Source organism: Macaca thibetana, chromosome 7 (assembly GCF_024542745.1).
Source record: "Macaca thibetana thibetana isolate TM-01 chromosome 7, ASM2454274v1, whole genome shotgun sequence".
Lineage (NCBI taxonomy): Eukaryota > Metazoa > Chordata > Mammalia > Primates > Cercopithecidae > Macaca > Macaca thibetana.
In genome coordinates this window covers 141,855,551-141,881,083 of record NC_065584.1, presented here as the reverse complement: position 1 = coordinate 141,881,083, position 25,533 = coordinate 141,855,551, and the positions used below count along the sequence as shown (strand labels likewise).

Genomic DNA, 25,533 nt, shown 5'->3' with positions numbered 1-25,533 from the left:
TTAAGTTTTGAAGTTTCCCTTTTCTTGCTTTGATTCCAGCAGGACAGCACAGGCACACGGCCCTAGAAGTTAATCTAAGTGGACCAGAAGAGCTCAGAATCAGGGCCCATCTGTCTACACCCAAGGCCTTCATTTCAAGAGGCAGGAAATAAGCCTTGACTCAACCTCAACTTTGAATGAGAATGAGATGCTTTCCAGGGAGGCGGGTATTTGGCCCATCCAATTCTCCGCCCTCCCTCACAAGTCAGGAGGCAGCAAAGGCCAGAAGAGCTCTCAGAACACAATCGGGAGACATCACTTTATCTCAGCGTTTCTTTCATTGGCTTACCAATTCTTACATCCACGTGAATGTGATCCTCAATTTCTCCACTTACAACAAACACCAGGCTTTACCCTCCCTATCTCAGATGATGCAGTGAGAAGAAAGAAAACAGAAGAGGGAAAGAGAGCTGATAGGGAAAGAGGCTGTAGACATTTGTGGAACTCATCTTTTTAGGCATATAACTCAGATACAGGGAGAGAATGGGGGAAAGTAAAGGGTGAGTCAGACACTTCTGGATGTATAAAACCTTCTTGCAGTATTGCAGTGTTAGAATTCAGAAAAGCCTTCAGAGATCACCTGGATCAATCACTTCCTTTTGATAGATTTTAGAGACTGAGCTCAGAGAGGCTGGGACTCTCCCAGAGGTAAATGAGGCTAGTGCAGGAGCCAGGACTGGGACTCCCAGCCCACTGCTTTCCCCAGCAGACCAAGTGAGTTCCCTTAACTTCCTCCCGGGACTTAGTTCAGGTTCTCGGTTCCCTTAACTTCCCCCCTAAACTGACATCAAGTTCTCGGCTTAGTGGAAATATTTTTAGCCTTGACCACATCATGGACAGCAGTTCTATTCTCCATGATCCAAGTGCTCAGCTGAAAGGAAAAAGAAGCGTCCAGAGCAATTCTGGGACCAGATCTCTGCATGACCAGTTCTCTCGGTGTTGGGCTGTCAGCTGAGCTAAGGGAGGCAGACATGTTCTGGTTCAGTGTCTGTGTTTTGTTTCTGATGTAAACATGGAACTGAAGGTCTGTTTTCACTGCCTCGTTACTGATAGGATGACACACTTTCCCACTATTCTTCTTAGCATAAGCCACAAGAAGTGCTGGCAAAACAAATCCATGGTCACATCCTTTGTCATTGTGAATGTTTAGCGGATTCTGACATGTGGCGGGGCGGGACGTGGCTACTTAGCCAGGCTGGCAGGGGCTCATCGCAAAACAGCTTTTATTCCAGTGAGAGAACTTAGAAAACACAGTCTTCAGTAAGAACCCTGGGGGGCGGCAGGAGAGATATCAAGGTTCAGCTCTCCATCCGGGCTTTTGGTTTTCAGGAAGGTCCCTCTCTAAACCTGTGCAGCTCTGGCCTGATGGACTTTCACAGCTCCAGAGGAGTCACAGCCTGGGAACATGCAGACAGAACCCAGACTCCACGAGGAGGGTGCAGGGAATGAACCTGGGGTTGCAATTTCCTTCACTCTCAGGAGAAAAGCAGCACGAGTATCCCACTTGTTTGTAAAGAAATCTGTCAACAGGGACCTAACGGAATATGGAAAAGCAGCCAGTGATTCGCATTCTACTTTGAGCAGGGCTGCCTGCTCAGAAGGTGCTATCCCCAAGCTCTGCAACTTTCAATTCTTGGTCACCCTGAACTGAGGAAAGGGAAATCCATATGAATAAGCAGAAGAGACCAGAGGAAAGTGCCCTTTGGAATAGGGAAGATTGGAAAGAGAGGATAAAAACATAAAGCAGAAAGTGGACGTTTCCCAAGTGGTTATGAATAACAATCCATTGGCCATAGTAGGAAAAGTGCTTTTTAGAGCTGAGGCTCTAAGGGTCATTCGTTCAACAAGCAAATGTGTGGAATTTGGTAGCCAGCACCATGTTAGGTGCAACACAAAGTAGGCTCTATGATGCAGCCTTTTCCTTGACAAGTTAATCAGCAGTACACATAACCTATGAAGCATTCACAGTCAGTAACAGTACTTTCCAAGTGAATGCTTTTTGCAGTTTTGGAAGGAGTTTCACTTACATTTGATCCTTATGACAACACGGTGAGGCAATCGGGGAGAGTTACTCTCATGTTATACATGATGGAACTCATTTCTCAAGCGACATGCAGATAATACACGCAGTATTATCCAAAGGCTTTTGACCTGTGTTTCCATTTTTTAATTAAGTGAAGGTTCAGAGGGGCTTTGAGAGAGACTGGGAGTGGCAGATGAGATCTGGGGAGAGCAGTGAGATCACAAGGAAACAGCAGTACTGTTAACTAGTTTCTGTGTCGCCAGTGCATGCTCAAACCACTTGACAGATAAAATCTGGAAACATTTTGGGAAGAGGATTCAGAACACTCAGCGGCAGTTTCAAAGATAATTAATATGTATTCACTAGTCTCAGCCCTTCATTTACAAGATACCTGTGGATACATGTAGAAACTTCTAATGACAGAATGTGCTTTTAATGACAGCTTACCCAGTTGTATGCCTACGCCTTGAAATGGTGCTGGACGAACTGTACATCAACATTGAGAAAGCCCTTCACTTTTTCTGGACTAGCACTGGCAGTTTCTTAATTAAAAAAGATGAAAACAAAACTTAAAAACCTTGAAATGATGCTAGGTATAGATTAGGAAATTAGCTGACCAAGGATTAAAATTTAAAATCTAAAATACAAGTAATCTGGTCAAAGTCTCTCCTAGAAGCTTATTATGGTGATGACTATTCAATCTTCCATCAATTTCTAGACGGCATGAATTCTTCTCTCCTGGCCTTAACTGAATCCTCAGGTTTAACCCCTCATGTTCCATTTTCACACGGGACAATCCACGCATCATTCACCTATAGAACAGTACCTGTTCCCGGCTCCTACTGATCCTCTCAGACAGCAAATCTGAGTTGTTTCTCTCTTCTTCCAGCTCCATCTCCAATTGAGACACCTTGTCCTAAGAAAGAAATCACAAACACAGTCGACTTAACTTGTACTGATCGGGATTAAGAGCAAAGACTGCCCCATAGAGAAAGAACCCTAAGGTCAAATGAGATCTGACTAGCATTAGGGTTTGGAAAAACAATATATCTATTTCTTACATTGCCCAAGGCAGATATTTCTTAAACTACGTGTTTCATGACTTGTAATGTAAAATGTAACTGTGTATGTAGAAAACACATAAAAGAAGAAAAAACATTATCCCAAACCCTAATACAAACACTAAGGACATTTGAGCACGTTTCTGTCAAGTCTTTGTTTCTCCCTGTGAATCAACAACTTTAAACAGATCTACCCAAGCCAGTGTCTGTTAAAAGACAATGTGGAAAAAAACACTTCATGCTCAGGACAATCTTCTGTCTGCATCCTGCTCAGGGTTTCCAAGAGCCTTGCAGGAGTAAATCTATAGCAGACGTCTAAGGAACAGCATGCATTTGCACTGTGCACTCCCAAACCTGCATTGGATTAACCAAAAGGCAGTGCTAACTAATTCTGATAAACTCATCATCACTTAAGAATAATAATTTGTGGCTTCTTTGTTGGCTCCTAATCTAACCTAATTGAGTGTTAAGAGAAAAACATTTCAAAGCAGCTCTGTATATGAAGAAAAGAGGCTTCTAACACCAACCACCCCACTTAGAACTGCGGGTTGTTGGTCTTGAGCATGTGTTTCTCCTGTCACCAGTCAATCTGTCATAAGTCTAAGTAAACTCAGAGCCACAAATGCTAAAAAGCAATTGGCATTCCAAGTTCTAAATGTGAACCTGCAGCATTTGTATATAAATATTGTCTCTGAAATTGCCAAAGTGGATTGATAAGCAATGGACACCTCTATCCCTAAATATTATTCTATTTATCACAGTAAGACACCCAGGATTCATGTGAATGACTAACTGCCTGTGAATGGCCCCCAGGTAGTGATCAAAACCTATGGGGAAGCCAGAAAGCCCTCTCCCGGGAGCCAAGCATCTCAAAGTCCAACTTGGATCGGAGCTGGGCCAGGCACCGAAGCCTCCTGTTTATTCAGTGGTTCCTGATGCCTCCAAGACCAGTCTCACTATAGTCAGACAGACATCACAAGAGCTGCATTTACATCCAACAGCCACCTGAGTTTACAGAAAATGCCCATCGTTGGGAGAGCTCTTGAGTCTTGAAAATTAATTTTAAGTGCTAGTGAAGGAGCAGGCAAGACGTAGTCACAGCAAGATAGTCCTGCTAGCCGCCTCTTAGGGGACAAAATACCCCTCAAGTGCATCTCATGGTAGCAGGGTCTTGAGAGCCATTCATTTTGCAATTAATGGGAAAATAGCTAAATATTGCAAACGGGCAAACGAAGCTTAGCTATGCCACTCCTTCTAGACCTAAGTCGGCCAAAGGAAATGTTCTCTTTAGTCAGGCTATACTATGGATTTTAGCACCTCTTTGTAGGACTCTCTTCTTGCCTAAAATCCATACTGCACAGAACCAAGCAGGAATGTTAGGGGTCCAGGCCAGGGCCATTACTCCAAAGGTTCTTCCTCCACTGCCTGAAGAGGCTTTAGCTTGTTTTGAGCCAGGTTGTTTAGGCCCTAGAATAATCAGTTTCTAGTTAAGTGGGTTGACCTTAGCTTGACTTAAAATTACCACCCCTAAAGAGATCAGAACCAGGACATTAGCAAAACGTACAGCAGTCCTACAAAAGAGCAATAAAACTGTAATCAGGTTATTCCAGTCTCTAAAAGAGGCCTATCTAATAAAATCTTCAATGACTGAAACAACACTACCTAGATATAAACGGCTACTAAGTCCCCTGGAGGTTTTAAAAGTTATTTCTGTTTATTTGCAAAGTTGAATCAGGAATTCCATTGATTCTGAATTTAAGCCATTTCTCCATGGCCTTGAGCACTGTCTTTTATCAAAATCTTGACAATTTTAACTTCTCTGAAAAGTCTGAGACTATTTTTTAGTGTCTCTCTTAATTCCACTTTTTCAGTGTCTCCCGCTCTCTAAATTCTACTGGGGTTTGTGTGTGTATGTGTGTGTTTCTGGGGGTTAGTTTTGTTCCTAAGAATTATTCTTTTTTAAAAGTTCAGATGGAGTGATTCTAAGGTTCTTCTTGTCAACCTCAGTGAACTGTCCATACTTAGATTGTGTTACTTCATTTACATTTTTCTAATATGTTGTGTTTTCACTTTGTGACTAGATCACCCCCATGTGGTGACTGCATTCAGCACTTTCTGATATGCTGTCTTGGACTATGTACATACTATGTATACCACAGTAAGTTGAGTCACAGTGTGCTGCGAGCTCTGGCAAAGCCAAATAACCCATAAGGGAAAATGCGCCAGAAACAGGAAGCAAGAATGGAATATGCGGTGTGGCAAATGAAGGATGACGATTCCTAGGAGGCTGCTCTCTGGACATGCAGCAGTTTGGTTCCTTCTAGTTAGCTGAAAGCATTGCTCCAAAGAACAAACAGAAAAGGAAGGAACTATCAGTGCCCTTAGGCAAAATCACCTACGTCCCTAGGAATCTGTTCCATTTCCTCTCAAGACAATGAGAACGTTAGACTAAATTGTGTCCATCATTCCTTCTAACTCTAATGTCCTGAGTCTATCAATGACTGGCCCCTTCCTTCAATCAAGAAATGACCTCACTACACCCGGCTGTGGGAGAGAATAAAAACCCCAGACTTCCCACAGGCGGAGCTGAGAGCAAAGAGGAGGCTTCTCTCGTGGCCCAGACTCGCTCTCCACAGGTCCCCCAGCTCACGCTGTGCGGCCCACAGACCTCCATCTGCTTGACCAGTCTGCTGCGGTCATCTTTGAGGTGACTCTTGGCTTCCAGCTCATACTCCAGGTCCTTCAGCGTCTGCTCCAGAAGCTGCCTTTTTGTGAGCGCTTCATCCTGAGCTCTCTGGTAGTCCCGTAACTCTTCCTCCATCAGGCGCATCTAGGAGGAGAGACAGCTGGGATGGTTTCCTGGGGTGCCCCAAGAGCATAGAGACCTCCACAGACAGTGCACAGGCTGACTCCACCACAAGGAAGATCCGCTGGACCCCCCATAATATGGGAGATCAGAAGACCCTGAGCAAGTCCTACCTCCCTCTGGGCCTCAGTTTCCTTTTTGTAAAAAGAGGGGGTTTTCCAGCTACAGGCAGCAACCTATTAGGTTACAAATTCCATTTGGTAGATGTTGACCAGTATTTTTTAATTAAATAGAACAGAAAAAATAGCAGAGTATTAGCAAATACTGATTTGCAAATCTTTTGTACTAGACATTCATATATTTGTGCAGATGCGTGTATTCCTGGGTTGCAAGACATAGGTTTTGTTTTTGTTTTTGTTTTGTGAGACGGAGTCTTGCTTTGTTGCACAGGCTAGAGTGCAGTGGTGCGATCTTGGCTAACTGCAGCCTCCATCTCCTGGGTTCAAACAATTCTCCTGCCTCAGCCTCCCAAGTAGCTGGGATTACAGGTGCCTGCCACCACACTGAGCTAATGTTTGTATTTTTAGTAGAGATGGAGTTTCACTGTGGTGACCTGGCTGGTCTCGAACTCCTGACCTCAGGTGATGCCCACCTCGGTCTCCCAAAGTACTGGGATTGCAGGCGTGAGCCACCATGCCTGGCTGAATGCTAAATGCAGGTTTTACTAGGTCGTGTTAAAAATTCTCGAGAGCCCCTTAACTAAATACATGTTTCCCAGGGGGTAATTTATTGTCTACCGGTATCACTGTCACCTCAAAAGAGGTTTCAAGTCAGTAAAAAAGAACACACAACTGAATTAATGACCGCAAAGCAACCTACTGGCACAAAACCTAACAATATACACAGGCACATTAGGGAAAGCCACTGCTTTGTAGAAGAAAATGATTAGCTCTTAATTTACAATGTTGACTTTTTTCCATCCACAAGATGGCACTCAACTAATAGCTTTGAATAAAGTGCAACAGACAAAACAGCATGATTCACAAGGGCCAGTCTGTGTCTTGAACTCTGGAAGCTCCCTGGGGAGATCAGCCAGCTCAGCACACAGTAGGTCTCCCTTAAACATCTGTGTGGGCTGATGTGGTGAAGCCCCAGGCTGTCTGCTTTGTTCTAAGTGTCCTACCCTCTTGGAGTTGGTACCAGTATTGAGTAGAGTTACGGTCTCAGGAATAGAATACACCAGGGGGTCTGTTTCCTTCAGAGTATATGAAAGCGAATGGCAAACTCCACTACAGAATGCCACCCTTCTGCGGTGCCTGTCACAGGAGAGTTGGAAAGCCCCAGTAGTTGAGGACAGCTTCGGAAAACCCGTGAGAAAACTTGAGGAAATGTGTTCTTCTCTGGGAGGCTGACAGCAGCACCGGGCATTTCTGAGAACAGCCTAGCCTTGAAGACGACATCTCCAGATGAAGACCCGCATCTAGTTTTGGTGGTCACCATGACAGAAAGTACATGAAAGCACAGAATGAAAATCACCCCATGGAAAAAGAGTGATGGAACATTCTCTGGATACAGAGGGTGTGCTATATTCCAGAGCATTTAAAAAAACAAAAACAAAACAACAAAAAAACGCTCTATGACTCAGTTTCCTCGTTCGCAAAATTGGGATAATTATAAAACCAGCCTTCTACAGCTATTATGAGAATCAAATGAGATAATACCAAAACAGAACATGGGTATGAGGGTCAGAAAGAATGACAGGTAAATGTGCAGCCTGCGTTTCCTTCCTGTCCCCCTTCCCAATGCCCAGCGTGCCCTCCTCCACCGCTCAGCGCAGCTCCACCTTCCACACCCAGCAGGTCCCTCCTAACACCTGGTAAGGGCCCCGTCATACTCAGAGTCCTTGACGGGAGCCGGCAGAAGAGAATAACTAGCATGGTGTCTGTGAACAATGTATCCTGAATCATAAGTAAGCAAACAACTTTTGAACTTCCTAGTGCTTTAAGTAGTTGAAATCACCCTTGCTAAAAAGGATTTAGAAAATAAACTGAACAGTGGTAATCACTAAGTCTCGATTCTCTAAAGATCAAGCTTATCGGAAGGTAGAATGGGTGAAAAATGTCTATTTGTCTCAAAGCAAAGGCAGCAACTATTACAGCACTTAGAATGGACCCCGTCGCTTTTGGGTTTTTGTGTTTTTTTTTAAAACCAAGATCTTCAACTCAGCTCAATCAAAACACAAGAAGAGGGGCAGCGAACAGAGTTGAGCTTGAGTTTTTCAAGGATCCAGAGTGACCTTGGCTTGTCAATTCACTTTTGTTTTCAACAACTCCATCACTCTAGCATCTTAGTCAAGGGTGGTATCTCACTGTAGTTTCCCTGCAGAATGATGAGGTGTCCACGTCTGTTGCTCACATGGAAACAGCGTCTCACAGGGCTGCATCAGTGAGAAAAATCCAGGAAGGGCCATCTTTATTTTCCTTGCAAGGAATCCTTTTATTTTGGAATGACTGCTCTTTTATAAACAACACCAGTCTCCATCTGGCCTTAACTATTCTCTCTGGACCTCAGTTTCCTTATCTAACTAGAGGATCTCTACATTTCCTTCCAACCCAAGGATTCTATCATAAAAATCATTATATAAAACGCAATGGGAAGTACTTTTCAGGGGTCATTGTGACACTGTGATCTTTTGAAGTCAAATCAGACCAGGTGCTTGTTGGTGTTCTGGCAGATATCTGAATCCTTCTGCCTCTGTGCTGTAGTAATGAACGTGATTTTTTTTTTTTTTTAATGCCAAAGAGAACTGTGATGTCAGTGGGCTAATTTCAGTTCTTACTTGGAGTCCTGTATCATATAACCCTGAGCCAAAAGGGATCTGTTATCAAGGTCCTTTCAAGAGTGTTCTAGAAGTCTGCAATAAATATCTATTGTTCTTTTACACCGTTTCAGCACTGACTCATGGGTGACATTTCTTTGATCATCAAAGAAATTAAAGTTTGTTTTTTAAAGAAAAAAAAATGTTTTCCTGTGGAATCTTGGTGCTCTTGGCACTGTCCATGAAAAACAATAAGCCTTAAAATTAAAGAAAAGGAAATTAATATTTATGAAGTGTCTGAGATGTACAGACTCGCTGCTACACAGTCTCACATATTATCTCATTTAATTATTAAGTCACTAAAATGTGGTGTATTTTTAAAGAGGTAGAAACATATGCTCAGAAAGCTGGGGTAAGTTGCTCAAGGTGACCCAGCTGGCAAGAGATATAGCTGGAAATCAGCATAGGCTGTGCTTACATTTTGAAGCCTCTAGCTCTCCATTAAAACAATCAAAAACATCCCCTTTCTTTTTCTCAGTTCTTGAGAGGCCAAGCCTGAAGGGAGCTAACATTTGGGTTTCTTTGCTCGATCCTTCTTAAATATAAAGCCAATGTTTTAATCATTTCAGTACTCATAAATTCCTGAGGATTTCTTTTATTCACCATTATTGTTGTGAAACTCTTGTCTGCTACCCTCATCCCAATAAAAGTCTGTATTTTCATAAATGAATGGCCAAAAAAACAGTCAGTTACTGTAATCCCTATTCTAGGATTAAATTAAAACATGAAAGCACATAAATAAATCATCTGGTTGCAGCTGGGCACATCACGGCTGCTCCATAAATGGCAGCTAAACATGTTAGGCAAAAAATTGTAGATTCATCAAGAAAATGGTCAGGTTAAAGCTGTGTCCATTTAGCCTCACAGTCCGTCAGTGGGTCCTTTGTGCTCCAGAATGCCATTTGCTCACAGAACCATCCAGAAGGTGAAGAATGAAGAGTCAAGCACAAAAGCTGTCTCACGAATCTACCGCCAGGTCCCTCACAGAAGAGTTTCAGGGCAAAGGATACTTTGATAAGCGATAAAGGAAGAACTTATCTGGCCAGGCATTACCTCATCCTGCATTTTCATGGCTGTCAGTCGGGACTTTTCTGCCTCCAGGGTTTTCTCCTTCAACTGTCTTTGCATTTCTGCGAGCTCCCTGCGATTTTTCTCCTTGTACTCATCCAGCTGGTTCTGGAGCTCCAGGGTCGATGTACGGGAGGCCTCAACAATGTCTGCCATCTAGAAGAAGTGACACGGGAGTGAGCCCACCCTGGGATGCTCTATCTGAGACCAGGGTCCGGGTCCCATTTCAACACACAGCACATCTCCTCTTCTCCCTTTCTTCTACGGCCCCTTCAGAGACAGCCCAGTGCCTGATCCTGAGCCAGCCAGGTGTGGGCACCTGTAACTTGGCAGCAGCATGGAGGAGTGAGCAGGTACGTCCTTTGGAGCCAGGCACACAGCCTCAGGGTCCTATGCCTGCTGCGCCACTTACCAGTACGTGACCGGGGCATCTCATTAACCTCTCTGGGCCCTGGCCGTGTCCACACTGGAAACACTGAAATCATATCTACCTTACAGGGTTGTTGTCAGAATTAGTATCCGCAGATACAGATAGAACTTTATCAGCAGATACAGGTAAAATTCTAGTTAGAAACAAAATAGTAAAGTGTCTGGTACACAGTACGCGTCAGAAAACAGCAGACACTCATGTCAGCTCCCGGAATACAGAAAGCCTGCCAGCTTGGTGCCTTTCCCCTTCTGGGCATGGTGGGGCAGAGAGGAGGAGAAAGAGCAGCAGCTACCGAGCTTTGAAGCAGCTTTCACACTCCTGGACAAGTCACAGAGATGCAAATGCAGAGAATCTGCAGAGACATCCATTCTGATCCAGTTAACATCGGTTCCATATGCACTGACACACAGGCTGCTTCTACTAACTGTTAAGAGGTGATTCTGGTGCCCAGAATCCACAGGAGACTGGCATTCATGTTTTCTAGACCAGTTTCTCTGTATCTCTTCAACATTGTGTTTTGTTTTTTATTGTTGTTAATTGGGTTATAATGTTTTTTTTATTGATATTTTGTTGTTGATATATTTGTGGTTGGTTGTTTTTTGTTTCCTTTGTTTTTTGTGGTAGAAATTTTTCTTGGTGGTTGGTTAATATTATTTTTTATGTTTTTTGGTTTTTATTTTTTTATTATACAGGATTTGTGTTTTGTTTTAGATGATTGAGTGATTGCTGTTTTGTTTTATCTGTTTTGATATTTGTAATTTGTTTGGGTTTATTCTTTTTTTTGGTTCTATTTCGGTGGTTGGTATGTGGTTATTGTGTTTTATTTTTCATATCGGTTTGTTTATGTTGGATTTTTTTTTATAATGTTGTACTTTTGTATTTATTAGTTTGTGTTTTGGTTTAATTGGAGGAGTGAGCAGGTACGTCCTTTGGAAGCAGGCACCACAGCCTCAGGGTCCTATGCCTGCCTGCGCCCCTTTACCAGTACTGTGACCGGGGCATATCATTAACCTCCTGGGCCATGTGGCCGTGTCCACACTGAAACACTGAAATCATATTACCTTCAGGGTTGTTGTCAAGAAATCGAAAGAGCTGCCTCTGGGGATCTGCAAATCCCTGACACTTTAGGGCTTAGACCTACTGCAGGTTTCCCAGGCTTTCACCAGACCCTCAGAGGGGACTGGGTCCAGCAAAGGCATCTGGCCCTACATCCTCTTTCCTCCTCCAGGCCCTCACCTCCTTCTGCAGTTTCTCAATGGTCTTGCCCAGGTGCCACCGCTCATTCTCCATCTCGTTCTTCAACCTTCTTAGCTGCTCCTTCTGCTCACTCTCCTCTTTGAGCTTCTCAGACAACTGCTTCTGCTCCTGGGTGGTCCGACTCAGATTTCTCTGCAAATGGCAGGGAAAGGACAGTGCTGTCACCTACCAACCAGGTAGCCACAGGAACGGGTATCACAGGGAACTTCACAGTCACACTGCAAAGCAATCAGATCTGTTAAATCCGTGATGAGGAAGAAGATCAAAATAAAGCTGCCACAGAGACAGAAGGACATTGTTGGTTCTGAAATTCAGGGACCAAAAAGGAAAGTTGACTTACCCAAAAACATCCACAGGAATGAAGGGGCAGACAAACAATGTGCTACAGAAATACATGGCCAAGGCTGCTGGTGGTGGGCATTCAGGATAGTGTCTGAAAACCTGAATGTTCATGCTTGAAAATCGAGGTCAAGTTGTATATTACAACAACCTAAACCTACTTGGCAATTTATGTCCTGTGACACGCAGCATCACACCTAATATTCCAGTATTTACTGTGCTATGCAGATGGTTCTTACAGTTAGAATAACTAAAAATGAATCACGAAGAGAACACTACCCCACAGAACAAAGGTCCACTTGGGTAAAGGCAGTTGTCATCAACAGAATCCATGAATGGGACTCAGACACAGGCAAAAAGGAATTTGGAAACGCACAGGTTGATGAACTTGATGAACAGAAAGTGTTAAATGGAAGAGACACTAGTCAGATAAAATACTAGTCAGGTAGGTGGTTATTTATTGAATCAGCACCAAATACTAGTGCCTACCGTAAAATACAACCATCTGAGTGCAATACTCCCCTCAGTTCCCCTGAGGCTCTCATCTCACAAAGTCACACAGACTTATGTTCTTTATGTAAACAACATGCAATTCCAAAATAAAATCCTAAAATATTATAGGAAGGTTATGGTGGTTTCTTTAAATGGCTAAGCATTAGGGCCATAGGTATCAGGATAAGAAGAAGAGGCACAGCTCGAAACAGAGCAACCTGACTCAAACACAGACTGAATCATCTCGAAAACGTTGTCAGGCACTGAGGGGCTGACTGTGGGCCACTACAGGAACAACTCAGGGCCTACCCGGTCTTGTGTCCCTGCAGTGACTGCACAAGAACAATGGTTTATATTTGTACAGTGCTTAACAGTTTACAAGCTGCTGCCACAGGCAGTAACTCAGGATCTTGAAAACATTCCAAATCACTTCGGACTCTCCTGGTTTGCAGAGCATAGGAACAGATCTGCTCTGCCAGCCACGTGACATGGGGCTAAAACACTACCCGTGGCGGCCTTCCGGTCCCTGGTCTCTGCTGGGCTGGCTGCACTTTGAGAAGCAGCCAAGAGAACCAAGATTAACAAAAGCTGTTAGGGAAAAGATGGTGGCAAAAAGAAAGGTAATCAGAAGTTCAGTGTTGGGGGAATTAGCAGGAGTGGGCTCCAGCACAGCTGCCGCTGGGCACCCAGCAGAAGCAGAGTCAAACCTGGGGTTTCTGTTGATCGATGATTTAGCAGTGTTGGGGTAAAGCGTGAGGAGGAGTTATAGAACCAGTGAAGTATGGTATGGGACAAAACCCTCAAAACACGTGTCCCAAAAAATGTCAATTCATGAAAACAACAAATACAGAGGGCCCCCAATGGCTTCCTATAGAACCTTCAGGATCCAACTCATCCCCCTCCCCCTAGGAATCCCCCAGCCTCTCTTTCTCCTCCATTTAGACCCCAATCCCAAGGGCTCCAGGCAGCAGACAAGCCAACCCAGCTCTACTCAGCCTCCATGTGGTTCATGCATGCATTTCTGCTCCACTCTTGGCTCAGGCAGGGCTGCCTGGCTCCTTCTCCTGAACCATGAGAGACACCACAGACACCACTCTGGGCCCAGGGCCTGCCAGCACCCCACACCCCAACACACACACATTGCCTAGAAGAACAGATTTGTTACATTATTTTTAAATTATTTCTTGTAGGCTTGCCTCTTGCAAGGTAGTAAGCTCTGTAAAGGCAAGGGAGAGATTTTCTGTCTATCTGGGTATGTTCACTATTAGGCATTAGGCATATGATAAACACTTAACTGTTAAAAATGAATGCCTATCCCCAAAAGCGATCCCAAGGCTTCTTATGTTAGAATCACCAAGCAAGGATGGGATGCCCGTACTTAAAATGTAGATTCTAGCTTTTTCTGATGGAATCACAATTTTTCTCAGCATGGCGTTCACAATCATTTGCATTTGAAAACTCCCCAGATAATTCTAATATGTACTGAGATTGAGAAACACTGTTTAGAACAACAGTCTGCTTCCTCTGTAATTCAAGAAATATGTTCCAATAAGTCACTGCTGAGAAAACGTCCCAAATTCACACGAAAAGAAGCAAACTTAGCAACTTTGCATTCTTCTGACCCTTCATGTGCACAGTGTCAGGAGTGAAATGCTCTGTAGCCACAGCGATTCTATTTCCAAGGCCAGCAATACAAGCTCATCAATGAATCATGAGATGAAAATTTAGGGAAAATATATCAGATTGGGGAATCCGAGACACAACACTGGTAGACATAGGGTGAGCGTCCTTGAGCTTGGGGACCATTATCCGTAAACCGATGCAGACTTTTACCCTATGACTGAGGTCTCAATTAGCTCATATTAACAACAACCAAGTAGCAGGGAAGCCTACAGGTGTCAAGGAATGGGCAGCTTAACGAGAAGGAAGCTGGTCTTCGTAGAGTCCCTGCCACTCAGTGTCTGTGGGCTGCAACAGCAGAAGCCTTGGGCCCTTTTCCTTGGTTGTCTCAATACTCAAAAGTCCAATGGGGTGGCAGGGAAAGCCCTAGGAATAACGTATGCACTGTTAGCCCTTCCTGAAGGAAAGAACTGTGGTTTCTCCAGCAAAGGTTTCTTTATTTCCCCATCTGCAGAAGGCACTTTTAAATAGAATCACAGATGCCTTGCCTTAAGTGCAGTTCCAGTAGCCCTAGATAGCAACACAGTCCTGAAGCAAGCGGTAGGGCACTGAGCAACCCAAGAACGGCATCTTTATGACCCTCTGCTACTTTTTAACTGAGTCATGGGAAATCAGACATAAATTTACCGGGGTCTTCGGCTACTATGTAAACAAATCTATGTATCATACATGAAGATGCAATAGACTAATAGCACAAAGACTGAGAAAAATCCCAGTTACTTTTTTCTTTCCTCAAGGGCCAAGGTCCCTTTGGGCTGCCAGCTTCAAGGACGAGAGTGAACACGGAAAGAGCAACCAAACAAAAGGAGCTGACTATCTGGTTTCCAATTTTAAAGGAAACAAAGTATTTTAGAGTGATGGTGCTTTTTTCATGGCATTGCTTTTAAGACCAGATAATTCAGCTAAAGACAGTGCAACTGTCAGGCCCATTTTTAATTCTCACCAGCTGCACTGCCAGTGGCTAACACAACCACACACTGCACGAAGCACTCTCACCATCCCCACACCACTGGGAAAACGGGCCTCAACAAAAGTAACATGTCAGGGGTAATTTCCAAGGCGAGGCTAGAGATCCGGAGGTGGGGGTGGGTGGGGATTACATTAACATCTTCAGGCCCCAAGGCCATCATCTGTTCTGTGCACTGAATTCACTCTGAGCGCAGATTCCCAACTGGGGAACGACTTCCATATGTGCGAAAAGTTCCTATTTGACCAAAGGAAAAGTTCTGAGAGACCCACAGCTGCACCTGGGACTTGGTGTGGACATACCCAGAAGGTCCAGATGTTTATTCCTATAGAGCACAAATGTGTTTCCTTTCTTCCTGCCCCTCAACCAGCCCACAAATTTAAGCCCCACACTCTGGCAGCTGGCTTGGGTAACAGGAACCAACCTAAGCTTTAAACAGCAGCACAGCACAAGTGCCATCCACACAAAATCAACCCCACAAGATTTTGTAATGAAGATCTAGATTTAAAGAAATAAAAAAAATCCAAAGTGAAGGCAGTCAGACATTGAATTGGGACTTTACTATATGCAAACACGAGTTTTGTCCCAAGAGGAGGAGAAGGCACTGACTTCTGATTCTGGGGGAGAGTCCCTAAGCTAGGCTGACCTGTGGGGATCCTTCCTCTCCTCTATACTCTAGGAGATGAGGCTGAGTACTCTTCAGGAAAGCTGCAACTCGGCATTTACAAATCTGAACCTGACTCGGCTCTTAACACTTTTAACGCCCCCACTTCACCTATCCCTGACTACAAGTGGGTCCTGAATGGAAAACTTTAACAACCTTCCTCTTAGACAACTCTCAAAAACACTGGCTTCCACCTCCTCAGAAACCCACCTGAGATACTTAAGCAGCATCCCGAGAGCCAACAGGAGGAGGACACACCTCCATCACCCTGAGGTCACTGTGCAAAGTCAATCAGAACGGCAGGACAGGCCTGTCTTGAGAATGTACTTCAAATGGGAAAATCTAATGTTCTAAGAACTTACTGATGTGGAATGGCGATAGCTATCCAGTTTCAAGGAAATGACCTCCGCCTGCCTCTCAGAATACCCATCCCGAAGGACTGTGCTCTATAGCGTGCATTTGCCCAGAGGAGAAGGGAAATTGCCTTCTGCCAGAAAGCAGACTCCACACCGCCTCGGGGGCCAGTCCTGCCAGCCTTCTCACACAACTTGTATTTTATCTTTGGAAAGCTGTCAAGCTCTTTAACGTCTAAACCGAGGTCTCTCCGCCTTGGCATTACTGACATTTGGGACCCGATCATTCTTTGTACTGGGCGCTGTCCTGTGCTTCATAGGATATTTAATAGCATCCCTATCCCTGTTTTCTACCCACGAGACACCGGTAGCATCTCCCCAGTTGTGACAACCAAAACTGTCTTCAGGTATGACCAAACCCCCCCAGTTGGGAACTGCTGGTCTAGACAGATACTTCAAATGACTGAGTGGTTATTATGGGTGAAAGGGAGCTACCTGGAAAGAAAGGGCCAAGGACAATCTCCGCACGCCCCTGTGGTATTGCGTCTCTGTGCATTCTTCTTGAGGGAGTAACGACAACAGCCCTTGGTGTTTACCTGAGCAGCCTCCAGTTCATTCTCTAGGGCCCTCCTGGCTGACACAGCTTCTTTTTCTTCCCTTCTGGCCTGCACAAGGGCCTCCTCTAATTGTCGTATTTCTCCCTACAACGAAACACTGGGTCAGTGTGCACTTAGATGTATGCTGTACCTATGAAACTGACTCAGTGGAATTAAATGAACGTCGAAGACACCCATGACGTGGCAGTGGCTACAGTCACAACGCGCCTGTCACGGACCCAAGGTGGCACACGACAGCTGTGTTCTTGGATGTGTGTGCCTGTCTGCAGTTCCAGTTCTTAGCCAGGTGTGAACATCCACATTATCTCGAGTGATTTTTTATTTTTTAGAGACAGGGTCTCACTATATTGCTCAGGCTGGTCATGAACTCCTGGGCTCAAGTGATCCTCCCTCCCACCTCTCAGCCTCCCAAGTAGCTGGAATTACAGGCATGAGCCACCATGCCCAGCTGGGGTAATTTTTTTTTTTTTTTTTAAATACAAATATCCGGTCTTATTCTTGGAGATCTGAAAACAGCAGGTATTGAATGGACCCCACACACAGAGTTTTATAAAAGGTACCCAGGTGGTCCTGATGGATGACTGCTATGGTTTGAATGCGTCCCCCAAAAAGCATATGTATATGTTGGAGGTTTAATTACCATTGTAATGGTATGAAAAGGTAGAACCTTTACGGGGTGATGAGGCCATGAGGGCTCTGCCCTTCTGAATGGGCTCAAGCTGTCATGACAGGAGTAGGTTCCTGGTCAATGGACAAGTGTGGCCCCCTTTGGCCAGTCAGTTCCCCACTCCACCTCTGCCCTTCTGCCATGTGATGCCATTCACACCGCGACACAGAAGGACAGCCCTCGCTAGAGGCTGGTATCTTGATATTAGCCTCCCTATCTCCAGAATTGTGAGAAATACATTTCTAATTTTCCTTCATTATCCCAATGTGGCATTCCACGACAGCAGCACAGGACAAAGGCAGGGACCACGTGTGTCTCCTCCTTCACTGTCAGCTGCCTCTCCTACTGCTGAGAGTGTGTCAACTCTCACTCCCAGCTTCCCACTCTAGAGGTCTGGCCAACCAGGTCACTGGCTTGTTAAAATCAGTGTCACTTCAAAAACATCAACTATGAGTTAAAAAAGAATACATAGTCTTGAGTGAGAATCAGTCTAATGGTGGTGTTAAGACAGCCTTTTCAGGTAGAGGCCTATGCGAAGCCATGGAAGGCTGGGTGTGTCTGGTATCTGGGTGCATGGGGATTCCTGTGCCTAGACCCGTGTTCCCACCTGACCTCACCCTCCCTGTTCCCAGGCCTCCCTGTCATGCCACTCCCGGGGTAACAGAGAAATGGCTTACAGAGAGGATGTATTCACTATTGCCTTGACCTTTCCAACTAAATTATGACAATAAATCCCTTCCCCACTTTTGAAATCAATTACGCAGGAAAGAAGGAGCAGCAGCTGCCAAAGCTGGGTCTGGGCCCAGCGAGCCTCACCTCGTACTTCTTCAGCGTTTCCTTCGCCTTGGCTTCATCGCCTTTGAGGTCCTCGATCTGCCTTTGAAGCTGAGCAACTCTCTGCTCCAGCTCTTCACTTCTTCCCTGCAGCTTCTCATTCTCCTCCTGCAGAAGCTTCACGCGCATTTCGGTCCCTGCCTGGTCTTGCTCTGAAGTGTTGCTCCTGCTGGCCAAGACCTCGACATTCTGTTAAAAACACAGAGCAAATGAACAAGGAGACCGGTGTCAAAGAGCTGTCCCCAAGCTGGGAGAACGGCTGGCATTTATGAAAAACCCATTGTGCCCACTCAGCCAGGCCCTGTGCTGAGCCAGGGGTCAGCAAACAGCAGCCTACAGGTCCAACCCAGCCCTCCACCTGTTTTGAAAAGTGCAGTGTTATTGGAACATAGCCACGCCCGTCCATTTGCACATTGTCTGTGGCTGCTTTCAAGCTACAACAGCAGGACCCAAGTGGCTGCAACGGAAACCCCAAAGCCTACGGTGTCACAAAGAATAAAATGTTGACTCTCTGGCTCTTTTTAGAAAGAAAAAGTTTGCCAACCCTTGCCTGTGTTAAGATCCTTACATGGGATTTCAACCTTTTAACAATTCCAGAAGGTGGGTGCTATTCTTATCACCATCTTAAATATGAGGAAACTGACACTTGGATAGTTTAAGTAACTTGTCCAAGATCACTTAGGAGGAGTTACATTCAGGCAGACTGAATCCAGAACCTGTCTTCATAACCCTCGCTTTCTGACATGCCCACTTCCCTGTCCCATTTGCATGGGCAGGGTCTTTTTTTTTTAGACGGAGTCTCGCTCTTTGGCCCAGGCTGGAGTGCAGTGGCGCAATCTTGGCTCACTGCAAGCTCCGCCTTGATCACGCCATTCTCCTGCCTCAGCCTCCCAAGTAGCTGGGACTACAGGTGCCCGCCACCACGCCTGGCTAATTTTTTTGTATTTTTAGTACAGACGGGGTTTCACGATGTTAACCAGGATGGTCGCGATCTCCTGACCTCCTGATCCGCCCGCCTCAGCCTCCCAAAGTGCTGGGATTACAGGCGTGAGCCACCGCGCCCGGCCCAGGCTCTTTCATAGAAGCTCTTGAGGAAGGGCAGCTTCGGAGTACAGGTTTTTTCATGTCCAACAGAAAAGAGAAATTTAAATTAGCTTAAATTAGGATACAGTTCATAGTGTAAGCTCTAGGTATGCTGCACACAATTCACAACAGAAAGGAATGACAGTCTCAGGGTGGTTATTGTTGATTCCTGAGGTCACAGGGGCTTTGTATTCTTCGGTTTAGCAATTTGAAGTGATGTTAAAGAAGTGAGTTAACACTTGTCCTGCCCAGCGTTCCACCTCTCCAGGCAGATCTCTTGCCTGTCCTCCATTTCTCCACTACTACAAAGATGCCAATATCAGCAAATCTTATGCCTACAACACAATGCTACAGACGCCTGCAGTAAAAGAAAGGCCCAGGGAGGACAAGGTTAGGCTTTGAAAGTCTGTATCACAGCCCACGTGGGAGAAGTATCTGCTAGAATTGCTCACTTGTATAGACTTTATGGAAAGATCTTTACATCTCTTAGTAGTATAGTAAGCTTATTCTGCTGAACCTAACCAGTTAGAGAGTTTCAGGAACCAGAGCATCATTTCATGGCCCAAATGTTTAATTCTATACAACAGAGAAAGCCCATCAGAGCCAAGCAACTGAGTTAGAATGAAGTTAGCTGGCATTGCTAGGAGAAAACTAAGGTGTCAGACAGCTGGAATTTCTCAGGTCTATCAGTATATCATCTCCTAACGAAACCAGCAAGGGGACATGTCACAAAGATACACAAGAAGAAACGAAGTGTGGTTGAAAACTTGAGGAAGGATCTAAAGAATCCAGTAACTGGTCAGACCAGGGAAAGCAAAAGTCTAGATTGCCCATTTCTGCCCGAACTCTCCCATTAACATGTGAGACAAAGTTACAGTTATCAAGACAGGGCAGTACTGGCATGAGGGTAGGCATAGAAATCAATGAAACAGAATTGGGAGTTCAGAAATAAACCCCTACATTTATAGCCAACTGCTTTTCAACAAGGGTGCCAAGACAATTCAGTGGGGGAAAGAACAGCCTTTGACAAATGGTGCCACGACAGTTGGATATCCACATGAAAAAGAATGAAGTTAGACCTCTTCCTCATACCATACGCAAAAATTAGCTCAAATGGATCATAGGCCCAAATGTAGGATCTAAAACTATAAAACTCTTTAAACACAGGAACAAATATTTGTGATCGTGGGTTAGGCAAAGGCTACTTAGCTACAACACCAAAAGTACAAGTGACAAAAGAACGAACAGATAAATTAAGCTTCTTCAAAATTTAAAACTTTTGTGCTGCAAACGATGCCACCAAGAAAGTCAAAAGACAACCGTCAGAATTAGAGGAAGTACAAGTCATATATCTAATAAAGGACTCATATCCAGAATATATAAATGATTCTTTAACCCAGTAATAAAAAGACTTAAAACCCCATTTTAAAAATGGGGGCCAGGCGCGGTGGGTCATGCCTATAATCTCTGCACTTCAAGAGGCCCAGGTGGGCGGATCATTTGTGGTCAGAAGTTCAAGGCCAGCCTGGCCAACATGATAAAACCCCATTTCTACTAAAAATACAAAAATCAGCCAGGTGTGGTGGCGCACAACTGTAATCCCAGCTATTTGGGATGCTGAGGCAAGAGAATTGCTTGAACTCCGGAGGCAGAGGTTGCAGTGAGCCGAGATGGGACCATTGCACTCCAGCTTGGGTGACAGAGCAAGACTCCATCTCAAAATAATAATAATAATAATAATAATAATAATAATAATAATGGGGAAAGGATCTGAACAATATACAAAATCCAATAAGCATATGAAAACATATTCAACGTCATTAGTCATTAGGGAAATGCAAATTAAACCCATAATGCGATACCACTTCACATCTACTAGGCTAGCTATAACAAAAAAGACAGATAATAACAAGTATTGGGGAGAATTTAGAGGAATTAGACTCCTTATACATTGCTAGTAGGAATGTAAAATGGTGCAGCTACTTTAGAAAACAGTTTGCCAGCTCCTCAAAATGTTACACAGAGTTATGGTACGACCTGGCAATTTTACTCCTTGGTATATAGCTAAGAGAAATAAAAATAAGGGGCCAGGCACAGTGGCTCACACCTATAATCCCAGCATTTGGGAGGTGGACAGATTACCTGAGGTCAGGAGTTTGAGACCAGCCTGGCCAACATAGTGAAACCCTGTCTCTAACAAAAATACAAAAAAATAGCCGGGTGTGGCAGTGGGTGCCTGTAATCCCAGCTACTTGGGAGGCTGAGGCAGGAGAATCACTTGAACCCAGGAGGCAGAGGTTGCAGTGAGCCAAGATCACGCCATTGCACTCCAGCCTGGGTGACAAGAGTGAGACTCCATTTCAAAAAAAAAAAAAAAAGAAAAGAAAAAGAGAAAAGAAAAACAGAAAAAACATATATCCACATAAAAACTTGTACATGAATGTTTATAGCAGCATTATTCACAGTATCCAATAAGTGGAAGCAATCTAAATGTCCATCAAACAGTGAATGGGTAAACAAAATGTGGCATATCCATACAATGGAATATTATTTGGCCATTCAAAGGAATGAAATACTGATACACGCCACAACATGGATGAACTTTGAAAATATTATCCTAAAGAAGCCAATCACACACACACACACACAAACCCATATTGACATTTATATGAAAGTCTGGAATAGCAAATCTACGGAGACAGAAAATAGATTAGTGATAGCCCAGGGCTGCTACAGGGAGGGATATGGGGAAGGGGCCAGGAGTGACTGCTAATGGGGATAGAATTTCTTTTTAGGGGTGATGAAAATGTTCTAACATTGACTGTGGTGATGGTTGTACAACTGTGTGAACATACTAATACCACTGAATTGTACACTTTCAATAGTTGAATTATATGAATTATATGCTATATGAATTATATCTTAATATAGCTATTAAAAAAAAAAAAAGGTAAACAAAAGTTAAGGGAAACCTGGGGCTGGAGTAGGGATGGTGGAGAGAAATGATGCATTTACCCCAGTGGTCTGGAGGTTTGCTGAGATGTCAGAGAGGGGAAGAAGAGGCTCAAGACCATCTGCCCAAAGCTTTCAGTAAAGCAAAGAACACTTACATGTGTGGTCAGCACCCTTTGATTCACCCAGAAATCTCAGGAAGAATGAGGATACTGAATAACAGACGTGGTTTAACCTGGATTGGGGCCTAACTAGCACCTTAGCATGTTAGATAAGGGAACCTGGACTGAATTGTGATGTTTAGAACTTGGCATGCAAGTTCTTCACTCAGCTTATGGCTGGCAGGGATTTATTCCAATCCTAACTTTCAGTGGCATGGCCTGAGTATGACTCTAGCAGACCTTGTGTGTATTGAGACACTTAGTCCTTTTTTTTCATTATTTGTAAAGTGATACTATGTGTTTCTCTATGTCTTCACATTATGTTTACAAATAATGTAACATGAGCCTGTGTTAGCAAATCTTCCCAAAAGTCCTCTCCCATTTTCATGCTCCTGCACCCCCACACACCCAGCTCACTATATAAAGCCCATAGAAGAAACTCTCCCTTCCTGAAACCATACCTAATTCACCTGCAGTAGTCATGGAATCTAAAACAAAAATCCTATCCTTTTGTTCAAGGCAAGTACTACACGTAAGTTCCTCTCCATGACTTCCCAGTGAAGAAAAGAAACACGGCGGAGAGGACCTTCAAAGTTCTCCCAACTCTGAAGTGCTCTGATACTTGCATCCATGTATCATCTTTTCCAGATGAGACTTTGTGTCTCATGGATGTGGCAAAGGCAGCAGAACTGCACCAAGACAGAGCTGGTAAAGAGCAACTCAGGTGGAAGGTCCCTGGGGGCAAGTACTGCTGAAGTCATTAAAGTTGCTGGCGTTATGTTTCTACGATTCTCTGATCCCACGTCCTATATGTCATAACAATATTAGAGAGGAAGCACCATCATAAATGAAACCAAAAAGCACACAGTTTTTAATAATTCATTTGGCTATATCACACCACCTATGTGATGTCTGGTTTTAAAAGAATTATATGGATTTGCATCTTAATATTTTAACTATTATTCACTTGTACAGGTAGTCGATTCCTCTGCCACTCCAAAAAGTTGGAAACACCACATCAGATTCATCACCACGAAGGCAAAAGTAACAAAACTGTGCCATTTTCTACCATTTTTCAAGGTTGGATCATCACTAAAAATTACACCAAGATTATTTTTTCAGCTATGAGGCAGCCACGTCAAAAGGTTTAATAACACAGTGTGTGTAATGTGAGGAAACATATTCTCATCGACTGTTGGTGGGGCTATAAACTGGTATGAGGCTCCTGGACGGCAATTTGGTAGTATCTATCAAAATGACAATGTACATTTCCTTTGACCCAGAAACTTATTGTCTCTCATTTTATCCCACGTGTGTGCAAAATGACATATAAATGAGATTATTCATTGCAGCACTTTAATAGCAAAAGATTGCATACTACTAAAGGCCAATTAGGTACTAGTTAAATAAGTTACATCAGGTCAATGGTATCTTGTGCAGCTGGGAGAAAAAAAGAACAAGAAAGTGAGGAAAAAGCAAGAGACAGATTAGTAGACATGGCAAGCTTCTGTGTGTATAAAAAGAAGGTAAGGAGGGATAAAGATGTATTTACTTGGCTACACAAGAAACTGGTAACAGTGACTGGCTATGAGGAAGGAAACTGGGGCTGTGTGGAAAACAGCAGAAGGAAGTTTTCAATTGCAAACCCTCTGGTAATTTTTAAATTTTGAACTATGGAAATTCAACATGTGTTACAATTTTTTAATATAAATATACATTTTCTTTTAAAAGACTGACCATCAATGGTCTCAGGAACTCAGAGAACAACCCACCTGCTCGGCCAAGTTCTCACCTCCTCCAGCCTCTAGAAACCCTTCCTTTGTCTTTTCATGGGTACTTCTGGGCCATGAAAGATAGCGGAGCCGGAGGCCCAGGAGCAGCTGTACAAACAGAGCACAGCGCCAACTCTCCCACGCCGGTTTACATAGTTAAGCAATTCCTTTTCACCACATATAGCTGGGAGAGTGGAAAAGGCCCAGATGGCCCAGGACTTGCAACTACACGAGTGCCTCCCCAACTTTTCCACTCCAGCAACCCTAAGGCAAAGGAGTCCCGTGTGGGGTGATGAGAGACATCCAAGGGACTGCAAAGAACCGCTTTCAAGGCTTGGGTTTTTCCATTACAAATGAATCTAAATTTTGCATCCAACACCATAGCATTTTTCATTCTACTATGTCTCTTTTTACATTAAGGATACTGTGTTCTTGGTATTCCAGGAAGTGGCGTCACTTTTATCCTGTGACTTTGCCAAGCACTCTCCTCCTTGCCCACCCAGCACACAGACGCATGTCCCATCCTGAGGAACACAGACATAAATCGCCTCAAGAATGGAATTCTCATTTATACTTCTAAAAATGCTTCTCTATCTGTTTAGAGGAAACAGCAAAGGCTCTGGAGTCAGCCAGATCAGATCCACACCCAGGCTGTGCCTCTTGCTGGACCTTCCACCGGGCCTGGCCTCACAGAGCCTTTGTTTTCCATCTGAAGAAGGGGGATGAATTGCCCACCTCGTACATTATTGTAAATATCTAGTTAAATGGGATGACAGCTCTTGTGGTAGCCCTTGTTATTACTGCTAGGCCAACTAAACTCACATCTGCTTCCCAAAAGGGAAGACTTCACACAGCTTACCAGCTGTGGTTCCAAATCGTCACACTTGGCTTCAGGCCACTACCTGCACGTTTTTTACCAGCTAAAAAAATCAAGCCTAGACTTCTCAAAACAGAGAACTGAGGTCTTCTACTAGTCCTTCCAGGGGGACTGCACTGCACAAAGAAGATGACACCCATCTTATTTCAAAGGTAAGTCGGGTTTCTTGGTTGCCTAATTTATTAAAATCTTAGCCCCATTTCCCAGTCGAGGGTGGTGTGGTAAACTGATGGCATCTAAGAAAAACATTCTTCTAAAACAGCCAAACAGCATGCTTCAACATGCTGAATTGCTAAATTTCCATTACTTTAAAAATACTTGACTTTTAGCCATATGCTCCAATTACCAATTTTAAAAGAAGGAAAAAAGAAATATAACAATTGTATCACACATACGCAAGACAGTGAAATCCCAGTCTTTGCCATACCGCCATTCATTGCAAATAATCACCTGCCTGCAGGCTGGCACATTTTCCACATTTTCATGGGTTAACACCCACATTTAGAAGTGTTC

The 25,533-nt window shown here is 44.0% G+C and overlaps 2 protein-coding genes across 4 annotated transcripts in view; both read right to left on the bottom strand.

The window, feature by feature from the left end:
* The window catches only part of MYZAP (myocardial zonula adherens protein), a 324,346-nt gene that overhangs the window by 150,133 nt on the left and 148,680 nt on the right, over positions 1-25,533 (bottom strand). The window lies entirely within an intron of this gene.
* Positions 1-25,533, bottom strand: part of CGNL1 (cingulin like 1) — a 155,464-nt gene that overhangs the window by 14,310 nt on the left and 115,621 nt on the right. For 2 of the 3 annotated variants that reach the window (XM_050796776.1, XM_050796775.1), the window contains 6 exons: positions 18,158-18,364; positions 16,654-16,758; positions 11,542-11,694; positions 9,861-10,031; positions 5,792-5,953; positions 2,889-2,978 (listed from right to left, as the gene is read on the bottom strand). In XM_050796776.1, coding sequence (XP_050652733.1) covers positions 2,889-2,978; positions 5,792-5,953; positions 9,861-10,031; positions 11,542-11,694; positions 16,654-16,758; positions 18,158-18,364 — 888 coding nt within the window. The remainder of the gene's footprint in view (positions 1-2,888; positions 2,979-5,791; positions 5,954-9,860; positions 10,032-11,541; positions 11,695-16,653; positions 16,759-18,157; positions 18,365-25,533) is intronic. The other variant, XM_050796777.1, reaches the window with a different exon arrangement.